The following is a 26,785-nucleotide window of genomic DNA, read 5'->3' on the forward strand; positions in this document are numbered from 1 at the left end:
AAGTAATGAAGTTGAAGAGGTAGAGGGAGAAGCATGCAGGATAAAGGGCTTTGTGTGTTCAGTGCAGAAAGTGGTTCATGATTATAGACCTCATCCTGCTGGGATATATCTCTTTGTACTGCTCTTTAAACATGAGGGGAAGCTCTTCAGAGACTTGGGGAATTTTTTGTTATTTTATTTTTTAAGGCCAATAGACAAGTTTCATACAAGGGTCTGGTTTTGTGGTGGGGCTGTGCATGTGGAGGCAAGGGAGGGAAATAGTTTTCTAGGTAACCATGCCAATTTTTTTTTTATGTTATTCTTGCAGGATTATGGCATTTGGGAACGTGGTGATAAGACAAACCAGGGCATCCCTGAACTGAACGCAAGCTCCGTAGGGATGGCCAAAGTGAGAACGTCTTCCTGACTCCTCCTTCTTGGCTGTTCTGTTACTCTAAATGGCTCTAGTGAACCCGATAGCTTCCTTTGCATAGCCTTCTTGGCCCCTGCAGCTGTTAACTGATTGTATAAGAATTTTTGTTTGGGTGTGAGTTGAGTATTCAGTGCCAAATCCTTGTGATAATGGCTAGCATTGAAGGACCTTAATACAGTTGTTCCAAGGACTGCAAAATATCTAGCAGGGTCATTGAGGCATGAATCTGATAGGTTCAGCGAGGTGCAGTCTTATGAAGTGGCCTCTTTTTTTTTTTTTTTTTTTATCCCTCCTTCTTAATTATCTACCATCAGTATTATACAGGATGTTTTCATGTTAAGGTTGAGTCAGATGTAAATTCTGGAAAACAGCAGGATGTCAGTCACAGAAATTATTCACAACTAAAATAGGCAGAAAAATGCGTAAAGATCTATATAAAAGAAAGCAAGTATTTCTGGTTCCTCTGTATTGCAAGGTCACAGAGATATTAAATGAAGCTCTAAAGGCCATAAATGTATAGTGTAGTTTCCAACTCTCTTTTTACATAGTGTCTGGGGGACTGACACAAACCAAGTATTAGTAACATCAAAGGTGCAGTTGCATTTCAGCATGATTTATCAGTAACCAAGATCTTGCGTGGCTGGCTGCAAGAGGGAGAAGCCGCTGGTGTTGGCTGCGGTTGAGTCAAAGAGTGACAAGGCAGCTTCAGTGGGGGTGCCTCAGTGTGAGGTTTTTGTCTTGAACAGTCTGGTGGGGGTTGCTGTGGTCTGACGACCCTGCTGCAGAGGTTGATCCTGTTTTTTTAATATGCTTTGGGATTTCTCCCCCTTAACGCTTGTCTCTTGTACCTGTTTTGTCACAATCCATGGCAGCCGTACAGCAGGGAATGTGTTTCCTTGAATGGATCCAAGGGTCTTGTGTTCACCATTAAGGCTGCTTGTGGTCCTGGTTGTAAATTCCGCAATGAAATCTACCACTGTTAGCAGAAACATGTTAGCAGACATGGTTAGCAGAAACATAGCAGAAACACTGTTAGCTCTATTGGTCTGCTAGAGAGAGAGCCTTTGTAGAGCCAGGGAACTGATGTTTGTGTTGCCTCTCAGCAGAGATCAGGCAAGCTGCTCTCTGCTCTACTCCCTTGGTCAGGGATTTGCATTAGGGTGAAGCTGCAGGATACAAATGGACACGGAGCAGCACTCAGTGTGGCCACAGCCCTGCGAACTGGAGTTTCAGGGGGAAGCTCTGCTAAGCTGGCTCTGGTAGCCCAGTCCTTGCTCTCTTCCTGCCCCAGTCCCTGGGTAGCACCACAAACCCCACATCAGCAAAGCCAGGGTTTTGTAGCCTTCTAGGTTAAAGTAGAGATGCTCAAAGTGGTTGGGCTGCTAATGTCTTCCCTAGGCATACGCATTATGGCTGAGAGGTACAAGATGTGCTGATTCACCTGCCAAAACAGGGCATGATGTGTCTGGTTGGCCAGTAGGAGTGCAGAGAGCAGACATCTCGTCTCTCTTACCCTCGGGAAGTGCTGGTATCAGTAAGAGAGGTAGATAGCAATGCTCTCTTCTCCAGGAACCGGCCTCCGATGGTCCTGGGCATGTTGAGCAAGCCTTTCTCTGTGAATAGCCCTGCAGGAAGGAGGATTGAAAGGCTACTAAATGGAGGAGTTATTTTGGGCTGTGGGACAGAAACGTTTATTACTAAATACTGTTTAGGTGTTATCTCAACAGAAGCAGCGCTCCCCATTGCTTTGCATTGCATTTTAATTGTGAGAAGGGTCACCAGCACATCAGTCCTGTATCCTTCCAGTGGAAAGGCAAAAATATTTATTTTTTCTAAAATACTTTGGTGCTTCCCATTGAAGTTGAAAACATGTCTGTGGATCAAACCTCTCTAACCTAATCTCATTCTGAAGAAAAGTACAGGTGCTAGGGTGTATACTTGACTTAAAAGTTATTTAATGTTTGTTTTTCTTTGGGGGTGTGTGTGTTTGTTTGTTTGTTTTGAAGGCTGCTTTGGAAGCAATAGATGAACTAGATCTTTTTGGAGCTCACGGAGGGCACAAATCAGTGATTCATGTTCTTCCTGACGAAGTCGAACATTGTCAGGTAAAAACTAGTTCTCTTTCCTTTGCTAGGAGAAAACCCTGGTCCCTTTCCCCTTCCCTTTTATTCTTAAATTTAATGTTGATTAACTGAGCTGAAAACTTAATGAGGATGACTTCAGACTGCACTGTTCACCCTGTTTATAGTAGATCACATGAAAGTGTGTTCTCCTATTAACTCAGCTAAAATAATTATGCAGTGAATTCTTTCTCAGTTTGCAAATAGTATGTTCCATTTGCATTTTACGTAGTCTTTTGAACAAGACAAATTATTTTACATCCCTCTCTTTGTTCCTGTTTTGCTCAGTCTATACTTTACTCCATGTTGCCGAGGGCATCCACGTCAAAGGAGATAGATGCTGGCCTTCTCTCTATTATTTCTTACCCGGCTTTTGCAGTGGAGGATATAAACCTTGTTAATGTAACCAAGAGCGAAATCATATCCAAACTGCAGGTAAGGATTTCCTTTATTTTTATTTTTCAGAGAGAAAGAGAAGCAGAACTTCCTTTCTTAACTGAAAATCCTAATTAAACAGATTGCCAGACTTGGTGGGTCTGTGCATGGAACAGAGGGAGGAAAACCCCTAAGTGGCATTGAAAACACACTGCTTATACACAGATGTCAGTCTATGAGGAAGAATGGTATGAGAAGTTTTCTGTAATTTTGTCTGTTTTTATAGGGCCGCTATGGCTGCTGTCGTTTTCTCCGGGATGGCTACAAGACACCCAGAGAGGTATTTCTGATGTGTATTTTCAGTAGACATTAGGAAGAACATTATCTCTTGTTTATGGACAATTTTTTTGTCTCGTGTACATGAAGGGTGAAGTTCTGCATCATTGTTAAGACATCTTAGTGGTGACATCTTTGGTAGTAATCCAGGCATCCGCCCTGGGAATGACTCATGTCTGAAGGAGACTAATGGTCTGAAAACCACTTATTACTGAGAGAAGTTAATTCATCATTCTACAAGGAGTGACATGCTTATGGTGCCTAAGGGGAAGCAATGTGTTTGAGGTGCCCTGGGGTGTCTTTGAACGAGGGCAGAGACAAATTATTGGGTGACACCTAGATTCTAAGTCTGGGAAGGGTTGATTTGTCTGGAAACAGATTAAATGAGCCTGGGACTGAATGTGAGAAAGAAATCAAGAGGCTGCGTGGAAACTGGTTCCTGTGTTTTTATTGGTTTCTTGGTTTTAATTACTTGTATAAAATAGGCTTCCATTATGTATGGAGTTTGAGTGACTAATTTAGCACTGTGACTAAATGAACATGATTGAATTTCCAGGATCCAAGCAGGCTGCACTACGATCCTGCTGAGCTCAAGCTGTTTGAGAATATTGAATGTGAGTGGCCGGTGTTCTGGACGTACTTCCTAATTGATGGAGTATTTAATGAGGACAAAATTCAGGTGAGGAAAAAGGAAATGCCTTTGACTAGAAATGCAAAGAAGTATTTTGTAGCTTTGCTCTATGTTTATTTTGCTTATCAGTTGTCTCCATGGAAGTCCCAATGACCGTTCCTGTAGTAGAACCCAGCAGAAGGCAGATCCTTCACCGTGTGCAATATTGGTGTAGACAAATTATGTATTTGTGTAGATGAATCACGTACTGCAGATATCAGTAGCTGGGTGAGGACATGCAGCCTCTGGTCTTGCATGCTGCTCTGGGGCTGTGGTGTGATGGGTGTTACTATTTGAATCTCGTGCAATTTTGATGCTCTGTTGGCATCAAACACTACTGGGAATTTACTGGGATTCACAAGAATTCACTTTCATACATTCAGGGAGATTTGGGGTGGATTAGACCCTTATGAGGAGCCATTTCATTTTCACTGATTTCATAAGCTAATTGCTGATTCCCTAAGTTATTTCATGCCTTTGCTGTGTCAAGCATTCAGTGGTCATGGGAGCTAAATAACTTAAAGAGCAGCAAGTAACAAGGACTAAGTGTGTTCACACCAAGAGTTCTGCAGATTGGTGCAGAAGGAAGTAATGAATACATGTGATCTAAAATTGCCCAGTATGCAGAGGGACTGGAGATTGCTAAATATAATCCCTTAAAAATAAAATACCATCAGAAACAAAGGAGGCAATTTCAGACCAAAAAACCGTTCTGTACCAGATGTGATAAATCAAGTGAGATATTTACGAGAAATATGAGTTGCTTTGTTGAACAAAGCAGTAGTAGTCTGGTGGGGATAGATAAGGCATTGTTTCATGAGGAGAAAAGTCAGAGTTTACTGAAACTTTAGTCAAGGCAATAAACTATCTCTTCAGAAAGCAGTATCCAGAATTTAGTTAGGTGATCTAGGGCAGTCTGTACCTGATTATCTTTATGGTATGCAGATGGTCTGTGCTAGGGTGTGCTCAGAATGGACAATTGCCCTCAGTTCCCACAGTTTAAACGTAGCTGTGTGAGAGACTTGAGACACTCAGGTAAGTGTCTAGTCTTCCAGTTACTGTGGGAAACATGTAGTTGCAGTGGCAGCACTTGTTAGGAAAATAAGCATCCTGAGGACTCAGAAAGAGTGGATAGAGTACTGAAAATACTAGTGTACCATGACAGAACATGTGGGTACCTTAACTTGTGCTGTAGACTGTAGCTACTTCTTCAGAAAAGTATAGCAGAAATAGGACTTCAAAATCAAGTTCTGGTAGTGCTGGAAGACAGCTTCCCTGTAAGTAAAAGCTTGGAATGCGATCGTTAAGAAATGGGTCAAAATAAGGAATCTGGCAAAAAGAATACTGAATGTTTTTCATTCTGTATCAGCCTGGTATTCCTGTTCGTAATATGTTGTCTAGCAACACAAGAACAAGAGGATTTTCCATTTGGTTAACTTAGGTATTTTTAATCAGTTTACATCTATTTTAATTTTTCCCCAGGGTGAATTTTTAAGAGAAACTGAATTCCCAATCCTGTAAAGCAGGATTCAGAAAATCATAGACAAATGTGCTTGGTAGAAAGCTAACAATTCACACACCTTACACTCCTCATGGATATTGTCCGTCCTGACGTCTTCCATGTCACTGCATCATCATCATCAAATTGCATGCAGAATTTGTTCCAGTAACTTCTCAGTTGTAGTATGTTTAGTGCTTCATTAGTTTGTTGCTGGTTAAAGATGTGTGCTCATGTTTTGGAGGCTGATAATATTGAGATGCTGGAACAATATCTGAGAATTTGAAGCCTTTTCTTCCATCAGCAAGTCGTGATCCACCCTACCACCACCCTTCTTTATTTATTACTAATTTTCAACAGAAAATTACTGAAATTTTAACTTTTACTGTTTCTGTTTTGCTGAATGTATTGTCAATTCTCCCTTCTATAAATATTTCCAGGTAGAAGAGTACAGAGAGGCTTTGGAAGGAATACTTATTAGAGAAAAGAATGGAATAGTTCTAATGCCTGAACTGTATGCAGTCCCTCCAGAAAAGGTATCGTGAAACTGAAGCATCCACTTCTGTATTTGAAGTATAGATACCAAAATCAGTGTCAGTTCTATAATTTTCCTCTAGTTGATAAATCAACACTAGCAATGCAAAAAAAAAAAAAAAAAAAGACCACTATGCGTTATTAAAAACTAACAGACCTCTCATGGCTCTTGCCAAGAAATGGTAAACTTTAGGCTTCCAGATGATCGAATCTTGGAGCTGGGAATCTTGAGTGCCTAGGGAAGTTCTAGAGCAGATCTAAAATTTTTTTAAGTTCTTATAACAAGACATATTTAAGAAGCGCTGTTGCTGATTTACAAACTGAAGCTCAAAGAAGAAGTAAACATAGACTCTCCTGCCTGCCTATTCTGTCAATGGTTTGTGCTCTTTTTCTTCTAGAGCTTGCATTTAAGATAAATGCAGGTTTCAGATGAATTGGGATTTGTTAGATTTTTTTTTTATGAGTTTGTTTTTTGTTTTTCTTTTTCCCATTTTTGCTTTCACTGTTTTACCTGTTTCTCCCATTGTGACAGAAATTCAGACAACATTGTGTGCTCTTCCATGGTATTTGCTTTTGTATCTCTCCCTGCCCACTTCTCCTCCCACTCCAGACTTCTCAGCCCTCACGCACTAAGGGTGTGGAGCCTTCTGGCTTGGTCTGAGTTAAGGGAAGGAATGTCAAAGGCTGATGTTTTGCTCAGACATCTGAGGCTGAAGCTCTGAGTTATCTGCCTAGTGGGAACAAGCGTGTAAGAGTTCAGTCTTCTTGTGAATTTTGATGTGATGATGATGTGATGAACACGACAAATAAATGGGGTAGTTTTTGCCTGCTATTTATATGTTTTTAAATGGCTTGAAGATGGATAAAGATGTTATCCAGGAGGTTTTATCCCCTTCCCTCAAAAGATCTGTATGCTGCAAAATCAAGTCAGTTTGTTGTAGTTGTTGTTGCAGGGTCTTGTTTGTTTTTTTTGTTTGTTTGTTTTTTGGTTTGTTTGTTTTTCCTGAATGTCTTCATTTTTCCATTGAACATTCTTGCTAACTCAAGAAATGTGGAATAGCCTTCATTTTTGGAAAGCACCTTCATGTGAACTTTCAGGAAGCTAGATGGTCATCAGTGAAGTTCAGGCGTCATTGTCCAAGGAGCTGGAAAGCAGACACAATTCCCTACAAGCTGCCAGAGGGAAGGCAGCGAAGGGATGCTGAGAAGAAAGGGGAGGTGCTAACACCAAAGCTCTAGTTGCATGCAGAGTCCCCATTCAAGCTCCAGCTTTGAAGATCGGGGTGGTCTACATTAAGGAAGCATAGTTCTTTTCTTAGAGAGCATGCAGTCTCAAAAGTAAAATCAAGAGATGTCAGTAATAATAATAATAACAGATTAGAGTGGTTAGATGATAGACTTTGTATTTTCAAATCCGTGTTATTGATTGTTCTTCAGAACTTTAAGGTAATTTTCTTGTTTGTGCTTTTGTTGTCAGGTGGACGAGGAGTATGAAAATCCTCACTCAGTGGATCGTGCCCCGATGGGAAAGCTGCCTCACCTTTGGGGCCAGTCAATGTACGTCCTTAGCTGCTTATTAGCAGAGGTAATTATTTCTTGTATAGTAGGTGAGTTTGTATTTCATTTTGCTTTGAGTTGGGTTAGGCTTTAAGTAAAATTTGATTGTCAGGCAGGGGACACTATTTTCCAGAATATGCACACGGATGATGAGGGGATGACTCTGAGCTTTCAGGAGCTTTTTTATTTTTTTTATTTTTTTTAATATATATATTGGTAGATACTAAATTGTCTGTTTCTTATCAAGCTGAGTAAGTTGCCAGATGGACTGGATATATGGTTAGGCTAGAGAAATATGAAGTCCAAGCTGACTTGGCTGCTTCAGAGCTAAGATTCTGCACTGTTTCAGCTCCAGAGGGTTGTGCCTTATTCCGTGGCATAAAATGCCTGTAGAATTGTCCAGTATTGGTCATGGGCTTGTTAAAGGAACAACTGAATATCTCTGCAGAGCTGCAGAAAAATCACTGACCTGGCCAAATTGCTTCACTTGCTGCAGCTCTAAAATAGGAAATAAGGATATGCAGATTGTGTCAGTCATAACCATTTTCTTGTTGTTCTGAAAAATGTTGCAGCGACTGTTTTTATTGAATATACTACTTAGGGGATGGGATGGGGAAACCAGACTTTAAGTCCCACTTTCCCATTAAAAATGAAAATTGGTTAAGATAGCTTGTAGATGTCATCAAGAGCCTTTTATTAATTTTTTTAGTGTCCTTTCTTTTTTCTTTCTTTTGTATTTATTCTAGGGATTTCTGGCTGCAGGTGAAATTGATCCCTTAAACAGAAGATTTTCCACTGGCTTTAAACCTGATGTTGTGGTACAAGGTCAGGGATTTTTTTTTGAAACATTCTGGGTAAATTGGAGTATGTGACAGTGAAGTCCGTATGCATGGGAATGAAGAAAGATGTGTTTTAAAATGATGTGGGTTTTCGCATGGTGCATGGATGCTTTGGTGATACTGTGAGAATGAGAAGAGGGTTGTTTCTCTGGCTGCTTTTTTCCATAAGAGAAGATCAGTTTTAACAAACCTCTTAAAAAATACTTGTTAAAATGTTAAGAATGGGGACTGGAGAGTGGCAGACTCAATCTTAAATTGAAAAGAAAGGTCATGTCAGATACTAGCAGAAAAGAGCAGGACTTACAGGAGACCGGTCAGTTCAGTCAGGTTTTTGTGCAGCCCCTTTTCAGGGGAAGCAGAAGAGCAATGAGTGGAGTGGATCTCTGTTCCTGGAGGTGAGGAGCAAGCTAGAGAGCAGAAAGCAGCCAGACGTAGAGCTGCCTTTTGTCTGCTTCAGGGAGTAGCTTCATTCATCAGTTCAGGAACAGCCAAACCCAGTAATTAAGTGGAGGGCGAACACCAACTGATCAGGGATAAAGCCTTTTCCAGGGTCTGGCCTGGTTGCTTTTCCAGAATGGCACATTTAGCAGAAGCAGTCTTCATCGGTGGTATTTTGACCTGGACAGGTGCTTGTTTACCCCCTCTTGGTGTATCACAGCAGTGGTGCTTTTTACTCTGAAGTGCTTGATTTCTCACAGAAATATAAATGCACTCTTACTTTTAGCATTCTTTGACAACTATTTATAATGCAAAGAAGAATACTGAGTCATTAGCCCCAAACCAATAACCCAGTTGGCATGGGCAAAAACTCATGCAGGACAAGAGGTAGAATCAGACCCTGGATTGTAAATTCCTCCAATTTGGGCTTTTTTTCTTTTTTCTACCTCTGCCATTTTACAGCCGCTGTAACATTTACTGCTATACAGATAACAGCACCTGTTTGCCATTGACCTGACTATGCTGATATGATGTGCTATACTAAAACAACAAATATTTTCAAAATCAGGGGAAAAACTACTTGCAGGAGCAAAGCCCTGTCTCCTGAAAGAGACTGCACAGTCCAAACTTGCGGTACTGAAAAAGATCAGAAGAAAATGATAAAGCCCCAAGCAAGCTGGTCTAACCTCATAGCTGGCCCTGCTTTGAGCACAAGGTTGGAGTAGAGGCCTTGTGAGGTCCCTTCCAATTTGAATTACTTTACGATCCAGAGTAGAAAAGAAAGACAAGATGTCCTGAGGAGCAGAGAACCTAAAGATCTCTCAAATCCCCTTAGATCTCATGGAGTCATAAATTAAGAAAGAAGTAAGGTCTTTGTGCATTTTTAGTCAATTACACAGTAGCTGAGAGGTGACAATAAAGGCAGCCAGTTAAAAAAGAGAAGAACTTTGGTTCTTACTAGTGTTTCTGTTTTCTGTTATGCAGTAACTATTCTGGCAGAATCTAATCAAATTAAGAATCTATTGCAAGACCATGGAATCAATGTTCAGAGCATTGCTGATATCCATCCACTGAGAGTGCAGCCAGCTCGCATCCTGAGTAATCTCTACACCAAGTTGGGTAGGTGGAAGCCTCTCTCTATTGCTGTACAACGTATTTTTAGTGTTTTTTTTTTTTTCCTTCCTACTGTCTCAATTTATTTGACTTTAAAAACCAAAACTAACAAACAAAAAAGCAAAAAACAAAACCCCAAAACCACAAATAACCTCCCACCTTCCCACACCTTCCTTGTGTAAGGAAGGTTATCAACATCAACCACCTTCCTTGTGTAAGGAAGGTTATCAAGATTACAACTTTTGTCTTAAATAAGGGTCTCCAATAGGGAAAAAAAACTGCCTCATTAGAAAAATGGCCAAAATACAAGTTTCTCTGTGCCCAGTTGTGAAAGGGTTAGGCAAGCACTGACTCTTTGTTGATAAGCCTTCAACCACCACTGGCTCTTCTTATAATCCTTGCTGGAATGAAAGGGGTCTTGGTGAAAATTTATTACATGTATTCCTAATTGAACTTACTTTTACAACTTCAAGCATGCCAAAAATTCATGACTCAAAACTATGGATGTTACTACAAAGTAAAATTGATGAGGTGGATCAACGTTGGTAGATTTGTTTTACAGCATGGATAAGAGGAGCTATACCATGCTTCTCTGTCTATCTGGAGCGTGTTCCCATGGCAATATGGTTAATGGATAATGTGGAAGAAGAGCATGAGACTGTTCATGTTTTTGTTTGTTCTTCATTGTTATGGTTTTTTTTGTTTGTTTGTTTTTAATAGGAAGTTTTTTGGAAGCTTTGAAACATCCAAAGTAACAGCCTTCAAATAAATCTTAGAAATTGTGCCCTTTATGTGAAGAAGGAAAATTCCATATGCTGATTTTTTTTAAAGAATTTGTCTTTTTATTACAAAGAACTTCTAACAAATGAAACATTTGCAAGGCTTTGCTGAAGTTTGCAGTTATTTTGTAATAGTTTGAAATAGCTTTCTTTCACTAGTGGGGGGTGAGTAGGCTGCTTTGACACATTGGTGTACTGTTTTTAACCGTGACTTTTTTAGTAATGTTCACAGGGATTTCTTTTCAGGCACATAGTTGTTTGGCTTATTCTCCGTGTCAGACGGATTCAAGTCAGTTCCTGGGTGCTGGAGTAAAGGGTGCAGTGCAGAATGTCAGCTAATAAGCCCCACTGAGAAAATTGGGTTTTATTACCCCCATGAAAAGAAAATCCCTCTCTGTATTGAGGTGTGCTTTAGCCTTTTAAGGTCAAGAACTTTTAAGGTTCTACAGTGAAAGGCACTGAAATTTCTGTTACATGTTGATGGCCTGTTTTTTGAAAGGGCATACCTCTTGTTCTTGGTGGTGAAATTTTGTGGGCTGAGCAATGAATACAAATGAAAGACCTAATTCCATGGTTGGTGAAGCCAAAATCTTGATTTTGAATCAGGCCATTGAAGAACCCTAGCTATTATATTGATTTAAAATTTGATTTATATTGATACAAAACACACTAGTTTGTAGCATCTCACTCTTATCTATCTTTTGCCCTGCTGATACGAATGAAGTAGATCTCTTGGCCTAAAATGGTTGTTATGGGAAACCAAAGAGGAAGTGTTAGGTGACTTTTTTTCCTCTTTTCTTTACAGGTAGGAATGAGAACATGAAATTAAGTGGACGTCCACATCGACACATTGGAGTGCTGGGTACCTCCAAGCTGTACGTGATAAGAAATCAAATTTTTGCCTTTACCCCTCAGGTGAGCACGTAAAGCTGGCAGGGGAATCCCTGTGTACTTAATGGCTAATCATTAATGAAGAACTTTGCTTTCATGTGCTGTCACTCCACTTTAGACAGAGCAGGGCTAATAAAGCAGACATACTTTGCTTTGTGGGGTTTTTAGGATCGTTGGATGATCAAGGTAGTAGGCATACTGATAAATGTCTCTTCCGTCATACAGAGTCTGGCTTCTTTGGCTTTTGGCTCAGAAGGCCACAGCAAATCAATAGTGCAATGTTGTTACCGACCGCTGACTGAACCAACATTCTAGCTAATTAAATAATTTATTCAAAAATAGATCCATTAATATTTTCTTTCTTCTGATTTCTTAAATGGAAAATGTAGTTTCACTTAAGTGTGCCAAATACTATAACCCCCAAGACACTAAGTCATAATCTTTTCATTGTAGAAAGTGCTGAGAAAACGATGTTCTATCTTTGTTTTCTGTTTAGTGGCTTTTTCAATGTAGGTAGAAGTTTGGATCCTCCTACAATTAATTGTTTGTTGTTGTGTTTTTTTGTACACTTAAAGAAGTACTACACACTTCTTGTAGCCTTATTGTAACCGTTTGTACTAGAAGTTCCAGGGGTCATCTACACCAAACGTGCAACTGGAGCAGGATGAAGAATGCTCACACCCTCCTAAATATGTTTGATTTTTAAAATCTTTAAATTCCAGTGGAATAGATTCAGTGGATTCCACAGATGGCTTCTGTAGTGCTGCTTAATGACCAAACTTCATCAGTTTTACTGCAAGTAGTGTGGATCCGTTTCTATTCTTGCCCAGGTCAATTGATCACAACAGGCTTTATACAACATATTTCGTGCATGAGAAGATTGGTTATTATGTCGTGTTGTTCCACCACACCAATATCCACTTTTTCAAATTAGGGAAAAATTCCTCAGAGTTGTGACTACTATTTAAATATCTCTTTGTCCACATCTTGCTATATATATAGGACCCTGTATTCCAGCTGAAACCTTGGCATGTGTCAAGTACGGACATACCTACTAATATTTTCCAAAATGGCATTTATCTTTGCATCAGCAACACACTTTCCTTATTTGACAAACCTCTATAACATTTTCCGTTGTACTTCTTAGGCAAACATTCCCCCCACCCCTGTTTCTGATGGAGTGGAATTTATGTTTAATTTCACCTTCCTGTGGTTAGCGATTAACTCGTCTTTGTTGATCTTGAGTAATGTCCACAGCTTTTGTGGTTTCATAGTTTGTATTTCATCCAGTTCTCTAATGAAAACATTGTTTAGAGATGGGACAAAGGCTGACCCCAGTTAGATACCCTCTCAGTTCAAGAAAATGGTTTATAACTACTGTTTGAACGCAATTTTGAAGTGGTTCGACCTTTTCAAATGTTTTTTCTTCAGCTTGCTAGTGTGAAAGGCTTTGCAAACGTCAAGATTTGTCTGCCACTTCTTTGTGTGTACCATCTAGTTGCTCCCAAAGAAGGAAATTAGACTGATTTGCAGAGATTATTTTTTGATACGACCATTTGGCCATCTCGCTTTATCATTTTGTAATTCTCTTCGCACTCTCAAATTGACTTCAGGCACTGAAATGGGGTTGTCTGGTCTACATTATTCTGGCCCTTCCTTTCTAAAGACACAATGTCTTTGCCAGCTCGAATTTATATGCTCTTTAACCTTTTCTTCCCAAGCTCAGGCTGAACTCCTGTCTCTCTTTTCAAAGTAGTATTACAGGTCATCTGTCAGTAAAGGTGGCACTGAATGCTTCAGCTTGTCTGTGTCCTCTCTTCCTATCCTCTTCCTCTGTTCATTAACAGGTCCACAGTTTCTGTGTTTTCCTATTACCTTTGATGTGTTTCCAGAAGGTTTTCTCCTTGTCCATTATGTGTCTTACTAATTGATGTTTATTTTACATCCCAGCCTTTTCCCTTTTCAACCCCTCCCTAATGCTTGTGTGCTTTTAGCTTTTGTTGTGGCTGATTTGACATACTTTTCACTGTTTTTCCAGCTTAAGATGTAGCCATAATAGTCTCTTACTGTGGTTCTTGGCCTTCCTTTATAGAGAGAACACCACCCTTTACCACTGTACATTTAATATACCTTTTTTTTCCACAGTAACTGTGAGCTGTTCCTATTCTGCTTGTGTTTTAGATTGTTCCCAAGAGATATAGGGTTACTAGTTTCCAGTCCCCAGCATGCACTTAAGCCTGTTTATTGTTTGTATTGCTGCTGCTGTATTTTCTCCCACATTTATGCTACTTTGATCTTGCATATCATAGGTTACTGTAATTCATCACTGGGAGAGTTCTACTTCATGGGGGTCATCATCTAGTTTTTATTTGTATGGCTTCCTTTTTTCACTGTCAACCTGTAAATGTAAGAAAAAGCATGTTCTGCACAAGCATGGGTCTTTTTTTTTTTTTCCCAATAGCATGCCTTGTTTGGTTAATTCAACCAAAAAAATCATTTTTTTTTCATTGGGAAAAAAAATAGAGGAGAGCACTGACAAGTACTTATATACCAAATTTCTCTGTTCTCTAGTTTACTGACCAGCATCACTTCTATCTGGCTCTAGACAATCAGATGATTGTGGAGATGCTCAAGACAGAGCTGGCTTACCTCACTTCTTGTTGGAGGATGACAGGGAGACCAACCCTGACATTTCCCATCACCCACACGATGCTTGGTAAAGTTGATTTTCTCAATTGCAAGCAGAATAATTATTGTGGGGGAGTAGGATGCGGGTAGGTTTGAGCAGAGACAGATGGTATGACTGTTTCAACATCTGAGTTTTAACATCAAAAGTATGGTTTAACTTTCTCAAGTCTATGCTGAACTTGGATGATGTGTAATATTTTTCTTTTACTCCTTAATATCCTTGCATCTCCTCACCATCTCCATACTATTTCTGTCCAAAGAAATTCTATAGAAGGCCTGTTGGAACTTGTCATGGGTGGAGGGGCTTGGGATTGTTTTGATTGTTTTGATTATTTTTTTTAATAATCTGGTATTGATAGCACTCGTGGGTTCTGTTTTAAATTTAGTTTACTTTGTAGAGAACAGCCGGTAATCCACTTGTACATGATAATTTAAGAATGTGTTGGTAAGCTTCAAACTCTTCTATTGTTCTTTTTCAGTTGACGATGGTACTGACATTCATCCAGCGGTTCTTGCCACCATACGAAAATTAGAGGATGGTTATTTTGGAGGTGCAAGGTACTGCCATAACCACCAAATGATTCTCTCTGTGAATTTTTAATTAAATCATATACAAGCCTCAGGTTTGAACCTGTGATATTGCATAGATCTCGTGCTGGAACTCGAGACAGAGAGCAGCGTTAATGGTTATGTGGGGGTCAGATGGTAGCTGGACCTCAAATGCAGTAGGAAAAATCCATTTCCCAAGAGGTGCACCATCTCTCACTGCCATTGATAGCTGATTAAAGGCAGAGGCATTTAATGCCTTTTTTTTGCCTCAGTCTTTAATGTTTATGATAGGCCTTGGGTTGCCCTGTCTTCAAGTGGAGGACCATGGCTGGGGGAGCAGCAACTTCCCATTTGTTAATACTGAAATTGTAAGGAACTGTTTGCATCAGTTGAATGTTTATAAGTCTACTGGGTCTGATGGGACTCATCCCAGAGTACTGAGGGAGCTAGTGGATGTTCATAGAATCATAGAATGACTTGGGTTGGAAGGGACCTCAAAGATCATCTAGTTCCAACACCTCTCCCATGTTATAGCAGGACCCCTCTCAGTTACCTACAGAAGGTCTGGAGAATCTGGGGAGGTCCCCGCTGACTGAAAACTAGCCAACACTATCCCATTTTACAAGAATGGCATGAGAGAAGACTCTGGAAATTACAGACCTGTTAGTTCAACTTGAGTACCTGGAAAACTTATGGAGAAGATTATGCTGGGTGCCACAGAAAGGCACTGAAATGATAACACAGTCATCGGGCCCAGCCAACAAGGGTTCACAAAATGAAAGTCCTGTCTCACTAACTCCATATCCTTCTATAATCAGATCATCTGCTTAGTGGATGAGGGGAAGGTGGTGGATGTAGTTTTTCTGGATTTTAGCAAGATTTCTGGTGCTGTCCCTCACAGTATCCTTTTGGACAAAGTCCGCAGTTGTGAGGTGAAGAGGTTCATGCTACACTGATGAACTGGCTCAACAGAGCTTGAAGGGCCATAGTGAATGGACCTACATCTGGCTGGTGGCTGGTCACTAGTTATGTTCCCCAGGGCTCTGTTCTAGGGCCAGTCCTGTTCAACATTTTTGTCAGTTATCTGGATGCAGGAGTGGAGTGCATCCTCAGCAAGTTTGCTGATGACTGTGGAGGGAGGTGCTGCTGACCCACTGGAGGGATAGGAGGCCTTGCAGAGGGATCTAGATTGTTGACGATGTCCCAGTGCTCCAGCATGAAATGTAACAAGAAAGAATGACGGATTCTGCAGTTGGGACAGAGTAATACTGGACCTAAGTACACATGGGGAGTTGAGTGGCTTTGGAGCAGTTCAGCAGAAAGGGACCTGGGGGTGCTGGTCAACAGCAGGCTCAGCATGAGCCAGCAGTGTGCCCTGGTAGCTAAGAAGCCAAACTCCATTTTGGGGTGTGTTAAACACAGCACAGCCAGCTGGTCAAAAATGGTGATTCTCCTGCTGTATTTAGTGTTGCCTCACCTTGAATACTCTGTGCAGTTCTGTTCCACAACAAAAAAAGGATGTTAAGGTCCTTGAAAGCATCCAGAGGAGGGCACCAAAGCTGGTAAAAGGGCTTGAAGGCATGTCCTGTGAGGAGAGGCTGAGGACACTGGGTTTATCGAGCTTGGGAAAGAGGAGGCCAAGAAGTGACCTCATTGCCCTCTGCAGCTTCCTGAGGAGGGGAAATGGAGTGGGAGGTGGTTGTCTTTTTTTTTCTGGTATCTAGTAACAGGGTGCATGGAAATGGCTTGAAGCTGCATGAGGTGAGTTTCAAAAAAAAACAAAACCTCTTATCAAGAAGGTAGTTAGACACTAGAACAGGCTTCCTAGAGAGGTGATTGGTGCCCCATGCATGTCCATGTCTAAAAGTCATTTGGATAACGTTCTTAATGATATATTTTAACTTTGGATCAGCCCCGAAGTAGTGTTGACAGTTGGATTTGATGATCTTTGTAGGTCCCTTCCAACTGAAACTATTCTATTCTAAAAATTTGGAAATACAAAACCTTGGTCTTGGCTGGGCTTTCGTTTTTAAGAAGTAATTATCTTTCAAAATTATTGGACCTGTTTTAAATACGAATTACGATTTGTAAGATTGTGTATTCCACTTATCTACCTATAAAAGTGATTTAATATGATGGCACAGCATCTCCCTATTGTCATTATGCTTGCCCTCCCTCAGTCAGTGTCTTTCTTTGACAATCAGATGTGCTTTCTGTTATTCTAGCAGCACTGCAGTTCTGTGAAAAGATACTGCTGTCATTGGGGACTTCTCAGACTGATTATGTCTTGCATGGTTCTCGGAGTTTAGATCTTTCTTTGGGACCTCTCCTCATATATACATACAGCACCTTGCATAATTTGGCGTTGGGTTAGACCTGTGAGTGTTACCATGGCACAGTTAAGTGCAATTAGTAGATAGAGCAGTACCCAGCTGGATCCGCAACTGATATTTTGTACTTGTTTTTCTCCATATTGGTTATTTACTTCTTCATACTTACCAAAGGTGGATTTGACAGCTAAGTCTTATAGATTTTGGAGTTGTTGAAAGCTCAGTGAGCATTAACCAGTATCAAAATGATGTCTGTTAGCTCCCTCTGGCATGCTTTCCTGTTTGCAGGGTGAAGATAGGCAAGCTATCAGAATTTCTTACCACCTCTTTTCACACGCATCTGAGCTTTCTGGATCCAGACTGTGATGTAAAACTGTTTGATGACCCTAATGAAGGCCGTTGTAGCCCTGACAGTGAATATGGAGGCTATCCAGCAGATTTCTGTGAAAAAGGTAGTAGTTTTCTCACTTTTTTTTTCTTTTCCTCTATAATGTTCTGTCAGTTAGAGCCTGGGTTTGCCCTACTATGCAGAATCTAATTTGTGCACAGTTGGTAGTCATTCAGGTTTCTCATGCTTCAATCTGAGAACAGTACGTGCATGACTTAGTTTGGAGAAGGAGTTTGTGTATATTCTTCCCATGTTCTTGGTGTGGCATTGACTGGTAACTGCTGTGGTAAAACCGGGTCTGAGGAATCAGCACATTGGGTTTGTGTGAAAGATGCTAGAGGGAGGTAGAGAGTGTGAGGAGTCATATGGGTTTGTATGGAAGAGCTGATCTTTGGACTACCAGCAAGAGAAAAACCATTCTGATCCTTTTCAAAGGGAAAGACAATTTGAAATTTAACTGTTTAAAAAGTATCAAAAACTGTTTAATTTTTATTTTCTTTCAATTTTTTTCAGCTTAAGAGTCTCTTGCTTATGATATTCTTACATTTTTGCATGCCTTTCTGTATAAACAAGAATAGAATGGTGTGTAATGAAAAAGAAAGCACTGATAATGTATATGTTTTCTTATATTTAATGCTCCTTTTCTTTTATGTATGTCTCACTAGAAAGCCAGGATGAGCTGGATCAGTATATAAATGATATCCTGCAGAGTACAGCACTGAAGTCATACCTGCCTCCAACTTCCAAGACTGCTAATCAACCACCCGTGTTCAGTGCAAACCATTCCACACAGGAGATACTGTCAATAATGGCCAAGGCAAAGGGCTTGGAGATTCCAGGTATTTCTCCCTAATACTGGTTTTGGGTGCTAAAAGGGGTAAACTCAAGTGTTTCCAAATTCTGCTATTCGGAAAAAGCTAGTGACACAAGTTGTATTGTAGTTATCAAGAAATGAAAATGAGTCTGAAGTTGTTGCTGTGTAGTGTTCCCACAGTATCCCATGCCATGGCGTGTGTATAAATAACTTGCAGTGATTCAAAGTTAATGTTATGAAAACTAGTTGATTGGATAGAATTTTAGAACCCAAGTCAGTGAATTCTCTTATTTTTTTGCCATTGTACAAAGACAGATAAAACACACATTCTTATTTTAGTGAAGCTGTGGTGAAATGAAATGTTTCAGTGGCAGAAAACGTAAGTATACAGATGTACTCTCTACATCTGTAAGAATATATCGTGTAGAGAGGGAAGACAGTATTCCTAATAAGGTTACATTACTGATAGACTGATGAGAGGACTTTCACTCAAATAATTCCTTGACTGAATTTGTAAGTGGATTCCAGCATACAGTGTTTTACATGTAGGTACGTAGTGTCCAATGCCCTGGTTAAGGGAAGCCTTGCCCTAACCAGGGTTAAGGCAAGGCTTCCGTTAACTTTAGTGTATATTAATAAACCTTCAAGCATTTTTGTTTCTGTTGTTTTTTCCTAGTACAATTACTTTATGTAGGTGTTTTTACTTTTCGTGTTACTGAAATGGGCGATTTTTAATTGTTGTTGTTGTTGTTGGCTTTGCTTTCCAGCTGTTTCCATGTCTCTTCCGACTAAAGTTCTGAACACGCACCGGAAGTCTCTGAATCTTGTTGATACTCCCCTTTCCTTTGACAGAAAGGTAAACTGTGGGATTTTTTTATGCTGTTTGTGTTTTTAACACTTAATACTGTGACCTTCCCTGTCACTACTAGCCAAGCCATATGCTAGTTGTCATTTTTGTTACCTTGACAGCCAACCCATTCTGTCTGGGGCAATGAAAAGTTAACTCCATCAGTTTGTTGGTTTGTTTGTTTGCTTTGTGGTGGTGGTGTTTTTGCTGGGATTTTTTTGTTTGCTTGTTTGTTTTTGTTTTTTGTTAAATAGACATTATCGCATGGAATTTTTTAATAGTGTGTGCAAAACAAAATAATATAATAAGTGCTCGTTTTTAATGGCTAAGGCTTATATCATCGTCTTTGGTCCTAGCTGAACTCACAAAGGGAAAATTAGGATATTCATAGCCTTTAGAATTATTCTTCAAGAAATGGCACTTATAGGGGTTTCTGTTCAGGAGGATAGTATGTGAAAGGACAGATCGTAGAATCATAGAATGGTTTGGGTTGGAAGGGACCTTAAAGATCACCTAATTCCAACCCCTGATGTCCTAAGGCACCAGTCAAATACCACTGGAAGCCGTGAAGGATGGGTTTGTGCTGGGCGTTTGTTCTCGCCTAGTATGTGACCAGGGGCTGAAAGCAGTTACGTGAGGTTGTATCCAGCCTGCTGAAGGACTCTGCTCTATAGGCTGTGTCTGTGGAAATGGTATTTTAGGGCCATACATACTGCTGATAGCTTGTTAAATGAAACTTCTCTTCATCTAAGAACTCACTGCTGTATTGCATCATCTGACTAGTTAACATGCTAGTTTCAAAAGCTTGGAAAATTTATGACGGCAACATCTGCATTCCTAAAGCACCACATATATACTGATTAGAGACAGAACTTTAAATGATTTCAACCAAAAATAAAAGTAGTATCATTCTGCTTCTGTGTCTTTGCAAGTAGCAGTATATGACAAGAAAAAGACAGGAAAAGCATGCAAATAATTTTGTTTCTTTCTTTTATGAAGTATTTGTTTGTTTTGTCCAAAAAATGGCTTTTCTTGTTGAGTCAACCAAAACTAGAGACAAAAGTTCCATTCTGGGTGTTGTGTTTCTGGGGATCAGCCTCCTTTTCATGCCTGCAGTAATCTGACAAGAACTACATGATATGTCTATATTTCAAGTGCAGAGTTGTGTTGCATGTTTGTTGTGTTCTTTAATGGAAAACTACAGTTTGAATTTGATCTGCTACTTTTTTCAATGTCTCTTACTTGATTTTCATCCTTCTTTGTTATTAGGACTCTGAAAACATTTTGAACTTACCTAAAGATGCTCATGGTGATTTGGATTGCAGGAAACTTGTTGAGCACCTGAACGAATGCCCAACGCTCCATGATCAAGCAGATATCTTATATATCTTGCATATAGTCAAGTGAGTTATCCAAATATAAACTTCAGCTTCTTTAAGTTTGTCGCAGCTATTTCATAGAATTATAGAATGGCTTGGGTTGAAAGAGATCTTAAAGAACTCTTTAAGTTCCAACCCCCCTGCCATGGGCAGGGATACCACCCACAGGTGACCATCAGGTTGACCAAGGCCCCAGTATTTGATTATTCTTGTGCAAAAGCTTGCCAGTATTCAGGGTTGTGTTTGGAGGGGACAGGTTAAAACGCTTTTTGCTTTAACAGGAATATTTTCAGTTATCTTGACTACATAAATAATTTGCATAAATAAAAAAAATGGTTGTGCAAATTTCAAAGTTGATCGGCACACAATTGCACATACATACAGGCTCTCAAGCACTCCAGTGAAACGTATAAATCCTTTACATGAATAAGAACACCCCTTGCTGTATTTGTGGCACTTAATAAAGTTCACAAAGATTTGGTGTGATCCTTATACACAAGGAGGGAAGTGGAGGGATACTTAATCTTGTCATTTTCTAACTAAAGCACAGATGCAGCTTTAATGAGTAGTCGCTATTTTTTCCTCTAATCCTTGCGTGCTTAAGTACATCATTGGCTAAAGCTCAGTGCTCTTCAAAGTGTTTCTGGGAACGGTTTAACCCAAGCTACTGGGGTTAGTAAACAGCTGCTCATTACATAGGTTTGATGAGAACAAAATGCAAATACAGACCAACAGAGTCATATTCTTACTGGGCTTTTTTTTTTTTTTCTATGCGGGGAATACAGCTAGAATCTGGCAGAAAGATAGCTTAAGGGTGCAAATTTATTGATCACAGATGGTCTTCCGTAGTGTTACAGAGATTGCGTTTTTGTTTATTTTAGTCTTTCTCCTGTGAGGGCCTCTTCTTTGATCTTGTTTTCCTAAGCAAAATGTTTAGCAGCCTCTCTTAAAGATTAAAGGAGATCCTGAAAAACTACCATTTTTTTTGTTTAACTACGTAAAACACGTTTAATTTCCTGTTCTAGATTTGTTTAACCACTGATATCTCTCTTGGGCTCTGGTGAACTCTGTCCCTCTAACAGGAGCTGAAAGGTCATTCTGTGGTGCTTCAAAACATTGTCAACAAGAAGTGCCTTTTTTTTTTTTCCATAATGCAGTGAATTTCAAAACCAGAAGACCAGAATTCTCCTTTGATTTATCAGTAATGGCATAAGCAGTGTGGAAATCTAATTAGTAGATACGAAAGATGCGGGGCACAAAAACTCAGAGGTCCCTGAAGTGTGTGAAAAAATGGGTGCAGTCTTCAGCAGTACTGAAGAAAGTGCTGAATTTTGCTCTTAAAGAGCAACATATGGAGCTTTCCTCTAGCAAACTGTCTGCGTGCATGTTCAGTTTGAAGTCTGATGGGAAATTCTATGGGTCACGGTCTTATGGCTAAGTAAGTGTTCTAGTTAATATGAGAGTTGCTGTCACAAGATGTCACCAGATCTCTGGTGAAGGGCCCCCATGTCCCGTGTACTTAAGTCTGTCACCAAAATGAGCAATTCAATCAAAATCAGGCTGCTTGTTGTGTGGTAAGATTAAGCGATGCAGTATTGTGAGTTTCCTGTTTTCTCTCTCTGTCCTTCATAGAGGAGCCCTTAGAAATCTGCTTGTTTTTTTCTCTAATGAAAATTATCTTCTGTTTTCTGGCAGAGGCCCTGACTGGGATACAGAGCTGAACGGACAATATGGCGTCACTGTTCATTGCCTGCTCAACGAGCTTTACAGAAAGGCAGGCCTCAATCAGGAGTGGGGATTAATCCGTTATATTTCTGGTATACTTAAAAAGCGAGTGGAAGTCCTGGCAGAGGTATGAAATACAAATAGTGCTGGTTCAGTTTCCTGCCTGGAAACAGAGATAAGGCTACCAATGTGTGGCACAAGTGCCTGTGGGGCTTGTGCTTGCCTTCTTCTGGTCTTCACAACATACCTATTGCAGCAATTTTCAGTAAACGTCGGTTGTTTTTCTGATCTAAAATCCTACTGCAGCATCTTTACCTTTCAGAACTGTGCTAGTGTTAGAATGGATTGAGATTGTCAAACTGCAAATGATTGTGAAGGCTTTGTTTAATCTCTGTTTGTCTGAGAAGCTTAATTATGTGCTTTGAAAGTTGTAGTGGTCGCTGGCAATCGCTTGTTGCTATTGTCGTAGCATAAACACTTTTGGAGCACCAGTGTGTTATGGTGCTAGAGATTATGCATAAACATGATCAGGCAATTCCTGTCCCGTTGGGCAGGCAGTCTGTAGTGTGAGTGGCTGCAGGTGTACAGAGGCATTAGGATATCTGGGACTACTCAAGATTAGCAAGGAAGATCCATTTTAAGGGCACAGATTTCATTTTGAACATTACAAAAACATTTCCTCTCTGCTGTTTTAAGTACAGCAGTTTGTACGTAGCACTGCATTTTTCCAAATAACTCTTTCTCTAGTTCCTGGCCATTTTCAAAGCTTTGATAGTAACGCCTAGAATGACCTGTTCTACTGATGGTCATATTTGCAGGGAGCAATTTTTGATAGTCATCCTGCATGGTACTTCACTAAGTACCTTTTCTATCCTCAAGACATTATGGATGAGCAATACAGACATGGCTATGTATGTTAAATTTCAAAGATGTTGGCAAAGAACTGGGGAGGATGAGAGTAGAGGTGATTTGTAGTAGTGGTTTTGTTCCACGGTGAGGGATAGACTCCTAAAGAAATCAGAGGAACGTAGGTCAGTGAGGTCTGTGTTTGAGGATGCTAAAACAGGTAAATTAAACACCCTCTTTTGTAGAAAGTACATATAGAAGAGTAAAACACTGGTACTGGAGGAAGCACCTATTTCAGGGTACATAATTTGGGAATGCAATGTAATTTTTTTATTATTTATTTTATTTTAAAGAGAGATACTAGTATACAGGATACATTTTTTTAGCTAATACTTCCAAGCTTTCCATTGATATATATATTTTTTGTCTTAAATAAAAATCAAATGTTTATCTTATGGTAAAGTCCTTTATTGATCTTCCAGCCCCAATGGAGTACATAAACATTATGCTGCTGATTTCAGTGTGAGCTTTCATCCTAGGTAGACTCATAGCCCTGCTGATATCAGGGAATGTTTGGCAACTGCTTAACAGCATTCTGCTGGATCTGCACATCTGGTAGTTAATAGAAATGCACTTAAAATTGCTAAAGAAACGCTTAATTTTCTGGAATTAAAAGCTGTATCGCTTTTGCATGACTCAGAGAAAGGTCTCTTGTTTTCTGTCACATCATGATAGGCATGCACAGACCTCCTGTCACACCACAAGCAACTTACTGTGGGCCTGCCACCAGAACCCCGCGAGAAAATCATTACCACGTAAGTTGGAGCTCAGTCTCAGTAGAAGCAGCCTGCCTTTCTGCATCTTGCTGGTACCATTCTGCTACTATCATCTTGTTTTAAAAGTTGTTGCTCAACCTTAGAAAGGATTGCAGCCACCAAGACAGAAAAGCTTGTAGTGCAAAGATGTTTCTGGGTGACTTGGTTCCTGTACACGTTCAAGAAGTCAACAGCAAGTGCCTGAGCTAACTGCTAACTGTGGTTTGCCTTCTTACAGCCCCCTGCCACCTGAGGAGCTCACAGATCTTATTTATGAAGCCAGTGGCCAAGACATCAGTATTGCTGTCCTGACACAGGTAAGCAACATGGGGAAGAAAAGGGTTCTTTAAGCTGTGCCCAGTGTGATGCCAGTGTTCCTGCTGTGACTGGGAAACCTAAGATGACCCACTTTGAATAGGTGCCTTTATGGATCTGTCCTTACAGGAAATAATTATGTACTTGGCAATGTACGTTCGATCACAGCCTAGTCTTTTCATGGAGATGCTCAGGCTCCGCATCGGTCTGATAATTCAGGTGATGGCCACTGAGCTGGCTCGGAGTCTGAAGTGCTCAGGTAAGTGTAATTTTATCATAGGAGATACTTATGGCATTATTTCTGCTTCACCGTAGTCATTGTTTTTTCATTTACGTGTTAAATTCTTCATTCAATATGTACAATTAATAACTGTGAAAATAACTTCCCTTTTTCACTTAATGAAAGATTCCTGCCTCTCCTCTCCCCCTACGTTGTCAGTCTGAAGTAGGCAGTAAGTACTTAAGTCCCCTGACTTTCACTAAGTGTTTGAGGTGCTGATCATCAAATTGTACGCGTGTGTATTTAGGGACTCAATGCTATTAATTGCAATGAGGATTAGGACCCTGGATTAGGATCTTCTGAATGAAGAATGACTGATGAAATATCTGAAAAAACATTGAAGATTTTTCCACATCAGAGGAGTTCAAAGGGGTCAAAAGTCAAGAAGAAACCATCATCAGAAGTGGTCAAATTAGTGTGATGAAAATACATTCTCAAATGCTGACATTTAGGGGCATGGTCTGGACCATATTTTTGTGGCTTAGCTCATCACTGTTTCTAATGTACTAGTACACCTCAAAGGGGAAAACTTCATGAATCATATTTTAAAGGGTCCCCGCTTTGGACACTGCTGCTCTCTTTGACAAAAGGTTGGACCAGATGATTTTAGAGGTCTTTTCCAACCTAAATGATTCTATGTTTCTATGAAAATTAGGTGGATACCTGCCTTTGAGGAAGCGGCAGGTTTGTCTCTTAGGAGAAGTTGATAAATGTAGCTAAGTAATTTTCTGGGATAATCCTGTTTCTCTATGAGGAGTGCACAGAAAACCGTATTTCCCCCAAAGCTGAAGCTGAGAACCAGAAGCTGCTTCATTCATACTTCAAAGCCTCTTTTTCCAGTGCTCCTTTAGTTATTTCTTTGCACACTGCTCTCAGCTTCATTGCCGCCATTTCCATGCTCTCCTTTGAGAGACTTGTCTGCGTGTACATATGCGCTCATGTGTATGTATGTGCTTTTTCTCTCTCACTTACAAGCACAATCCTTTAATCAAATAAAACACAAGCCTTCCATTTGCATGCTGTTCTTTACAGAATAACTCTGGCTCTGTAATTTAGATCTATGTGATCTGCTTTTGGGAGATGGCTGTAGTGATTTTTCAAGCAATCTTGCTCTGTGAAGGAGCAACTGCTTTCTCATCATCAGCTTCAGTGAGATTTCACACAGCCTGCACAGGCTGTTCAGTAATGCAAACAGAGTCATCTCCATGCAGCGTTTGTTGTTTAGTCTTGAAATGTATTTTCTTTGAAATGACAACATATTAATCTTTTTTTAAAGGAAGCATTAGCTACAAAAATAAATGTGGTGGAACTCCAGCCAGCCAGCAGTTCGGTTAGGAAAACAATTTGTAAACCAGCTTATAGTGATGTTTGTTGATGGTTGTTTTTAAACTAGGTGAAGAAGCTTCAGAGAGTTTGATGAATCTAAGCCCCTTTGATATGAAAAATCTCCTACATCATATTCTCAGTGGAAAAGAGTTTGGTGTGGAAAGAAGCTGTAAGTTGTCCATATGTTAAGTGAGTACTGTAAATATAGAGTTAGATCATCATATAAGCAGGATTGTACTCTCAATGCATGTAAAACAGAAGTACCGGTAATGTATTAAACATAGATTGCCAGTACTTGTGTACATTAGCTGCGGAGGGATAAAAAAAAAAACACACATGATGGAAACTATCCTGCACTTTTGTATCAAGATTGTATCAGGCAAACTTTAAAAATGAAGAAATTTTATGTGACCAGAACAAAGACCATAAAAAGGGCGTATCCAGCCTGCCTTGAAGGAGTGTCTGTGATCCTCAGAATTCCCAGCTGGCCCTTCAGCAGGTTTCCAGGTTCATTCGTAAGCCCTCACAGACTCATTGCAACTCCCTTGTCTTTTGATGCTGTGATTGTTCAGTGTCTTGGAAGATCAGGCCCCAGTATCCAACTGTGGATCTACACCCTGGCTTGATGCAATCAGGCTTGAACTATTGATGTGATTTGAAAGGATGCTGTCAAAAAGAGCATTGTATGCTTGTGAAAGGACATGCTTTTATCTGCCTCTTCTAGATACAATTCCGTATGTTTTCCGACCTGTATAATTTTTTAAATGTCCATTTGCTTCTTCTAGTGCGACCTATGGATTCCTCTTCATCTAGCCCTGCAATTTCTATTCATGAAATGGGGCATTCTGGAGCAACCAAAACAGGAAGAAGTGGTATTACTAAATTAAAGAGCGAGATGAAGCAGGTGAGGGTTTTCTGTCA

General features: G+C 40.0%; 1 protein-coding gene across 2 annotated transcripts in view; it reads left to right on the forward strand.

Annotated features, from left to right (window-relative positions):
• The window catches only part of PHKA2 (phosphorylase kinase regulatory subunit alpha 2), a 44,514-nt gene that overhangs the window by 5,226 nt on the left and 12,503 nt on the right, over positions 1-26,785 (forward strand). For both annotated transcript variants that reach the window (XM_035542126.2, XM_035542125.2), the window contains exons 6-27: positions 308-388; positions 2,419-2,517; positions 2,821-2,967; positions 3,194-3,247; positions 3,800-3,922; positions 5,852-5,947; positions 7,423-7,530; positions 8,249-8,327; positions 9,764-9,898; positions 11,477-11,586; positions 14,134-14,278; positions 14,730-14,808; positions 17,418-17,581; positions 18,183-18,356; positions 19,099-19,187; positions 20,448-20,581; positions 22,253-22,409; positions 23,864-23,943; positions 24,182-24,260; positions 24,388-24,517; positions 25,932-26,033; positions 26,650-26,768. In XM_035542126.2, coding sequence (XP_035398019.1) covers positions 308-388; positions 2,419-2,517; positions 2,821-2,967; positions 3,194-3,247; positions 3,800-3,922; positions 5,852-5,947; positions 7,423-7,530; positions 8,249-8,327; positions 9,764-9,898; positions 11,477-11,586; positions 14,134-14,278; positions 14,730-14,808; positions 17,418-17,581; positions 18,183-18,356; positions 19,099-19,187; positions 20,448-20,581; positions 22,253-22,409; positions 23,864-23,943; positions 24,182-24,260; positions 24,388-24,517; positions 25,932-26,033; positions 26,650-26,768 — 2,484 coding nt within the window. The remainder of the gene's footprint in view (positions 1-307; positions 389-2,418; positions 2,518-2,820; positions 2,968-3,193; positions 3,248-3,799; positions 3,923-5,851; positions 5,948-7,422; positions 7,531-8,248; positions 8,328-9,763; positions 9,899-11,476; positions 11,587-14,133; positions 14,279-14,729; positions 14,809-17,417; positions 17,582-18,182; positions 18,357-19,098; positions 19,188-20,447; positions 20,582-22,252; positions 22,410-23,863; positions 23,944-24,181; positions 24,261-24,387; positions 24,518-25,931; positions 26,034-26,649; positions 26,769-26,785) is intronic.

Source organism: Cygnus atratus, chromosome 1 (genome assembly GCF_013377495.2).
Source record: "Cygnus atratus isolate AKBS03 ecotype Queensland, Australia chromosome 1, CAtr_DNAZoo_HiC_assembly, whole genome shotgun sequence".
NCBI classification, from domain to species: domain Eukaryota; kingdom Metazoa; phylum Chordata; class Aves; order Anseriformes; family Anatidae; genus Cygnus; species Cygnus atratus.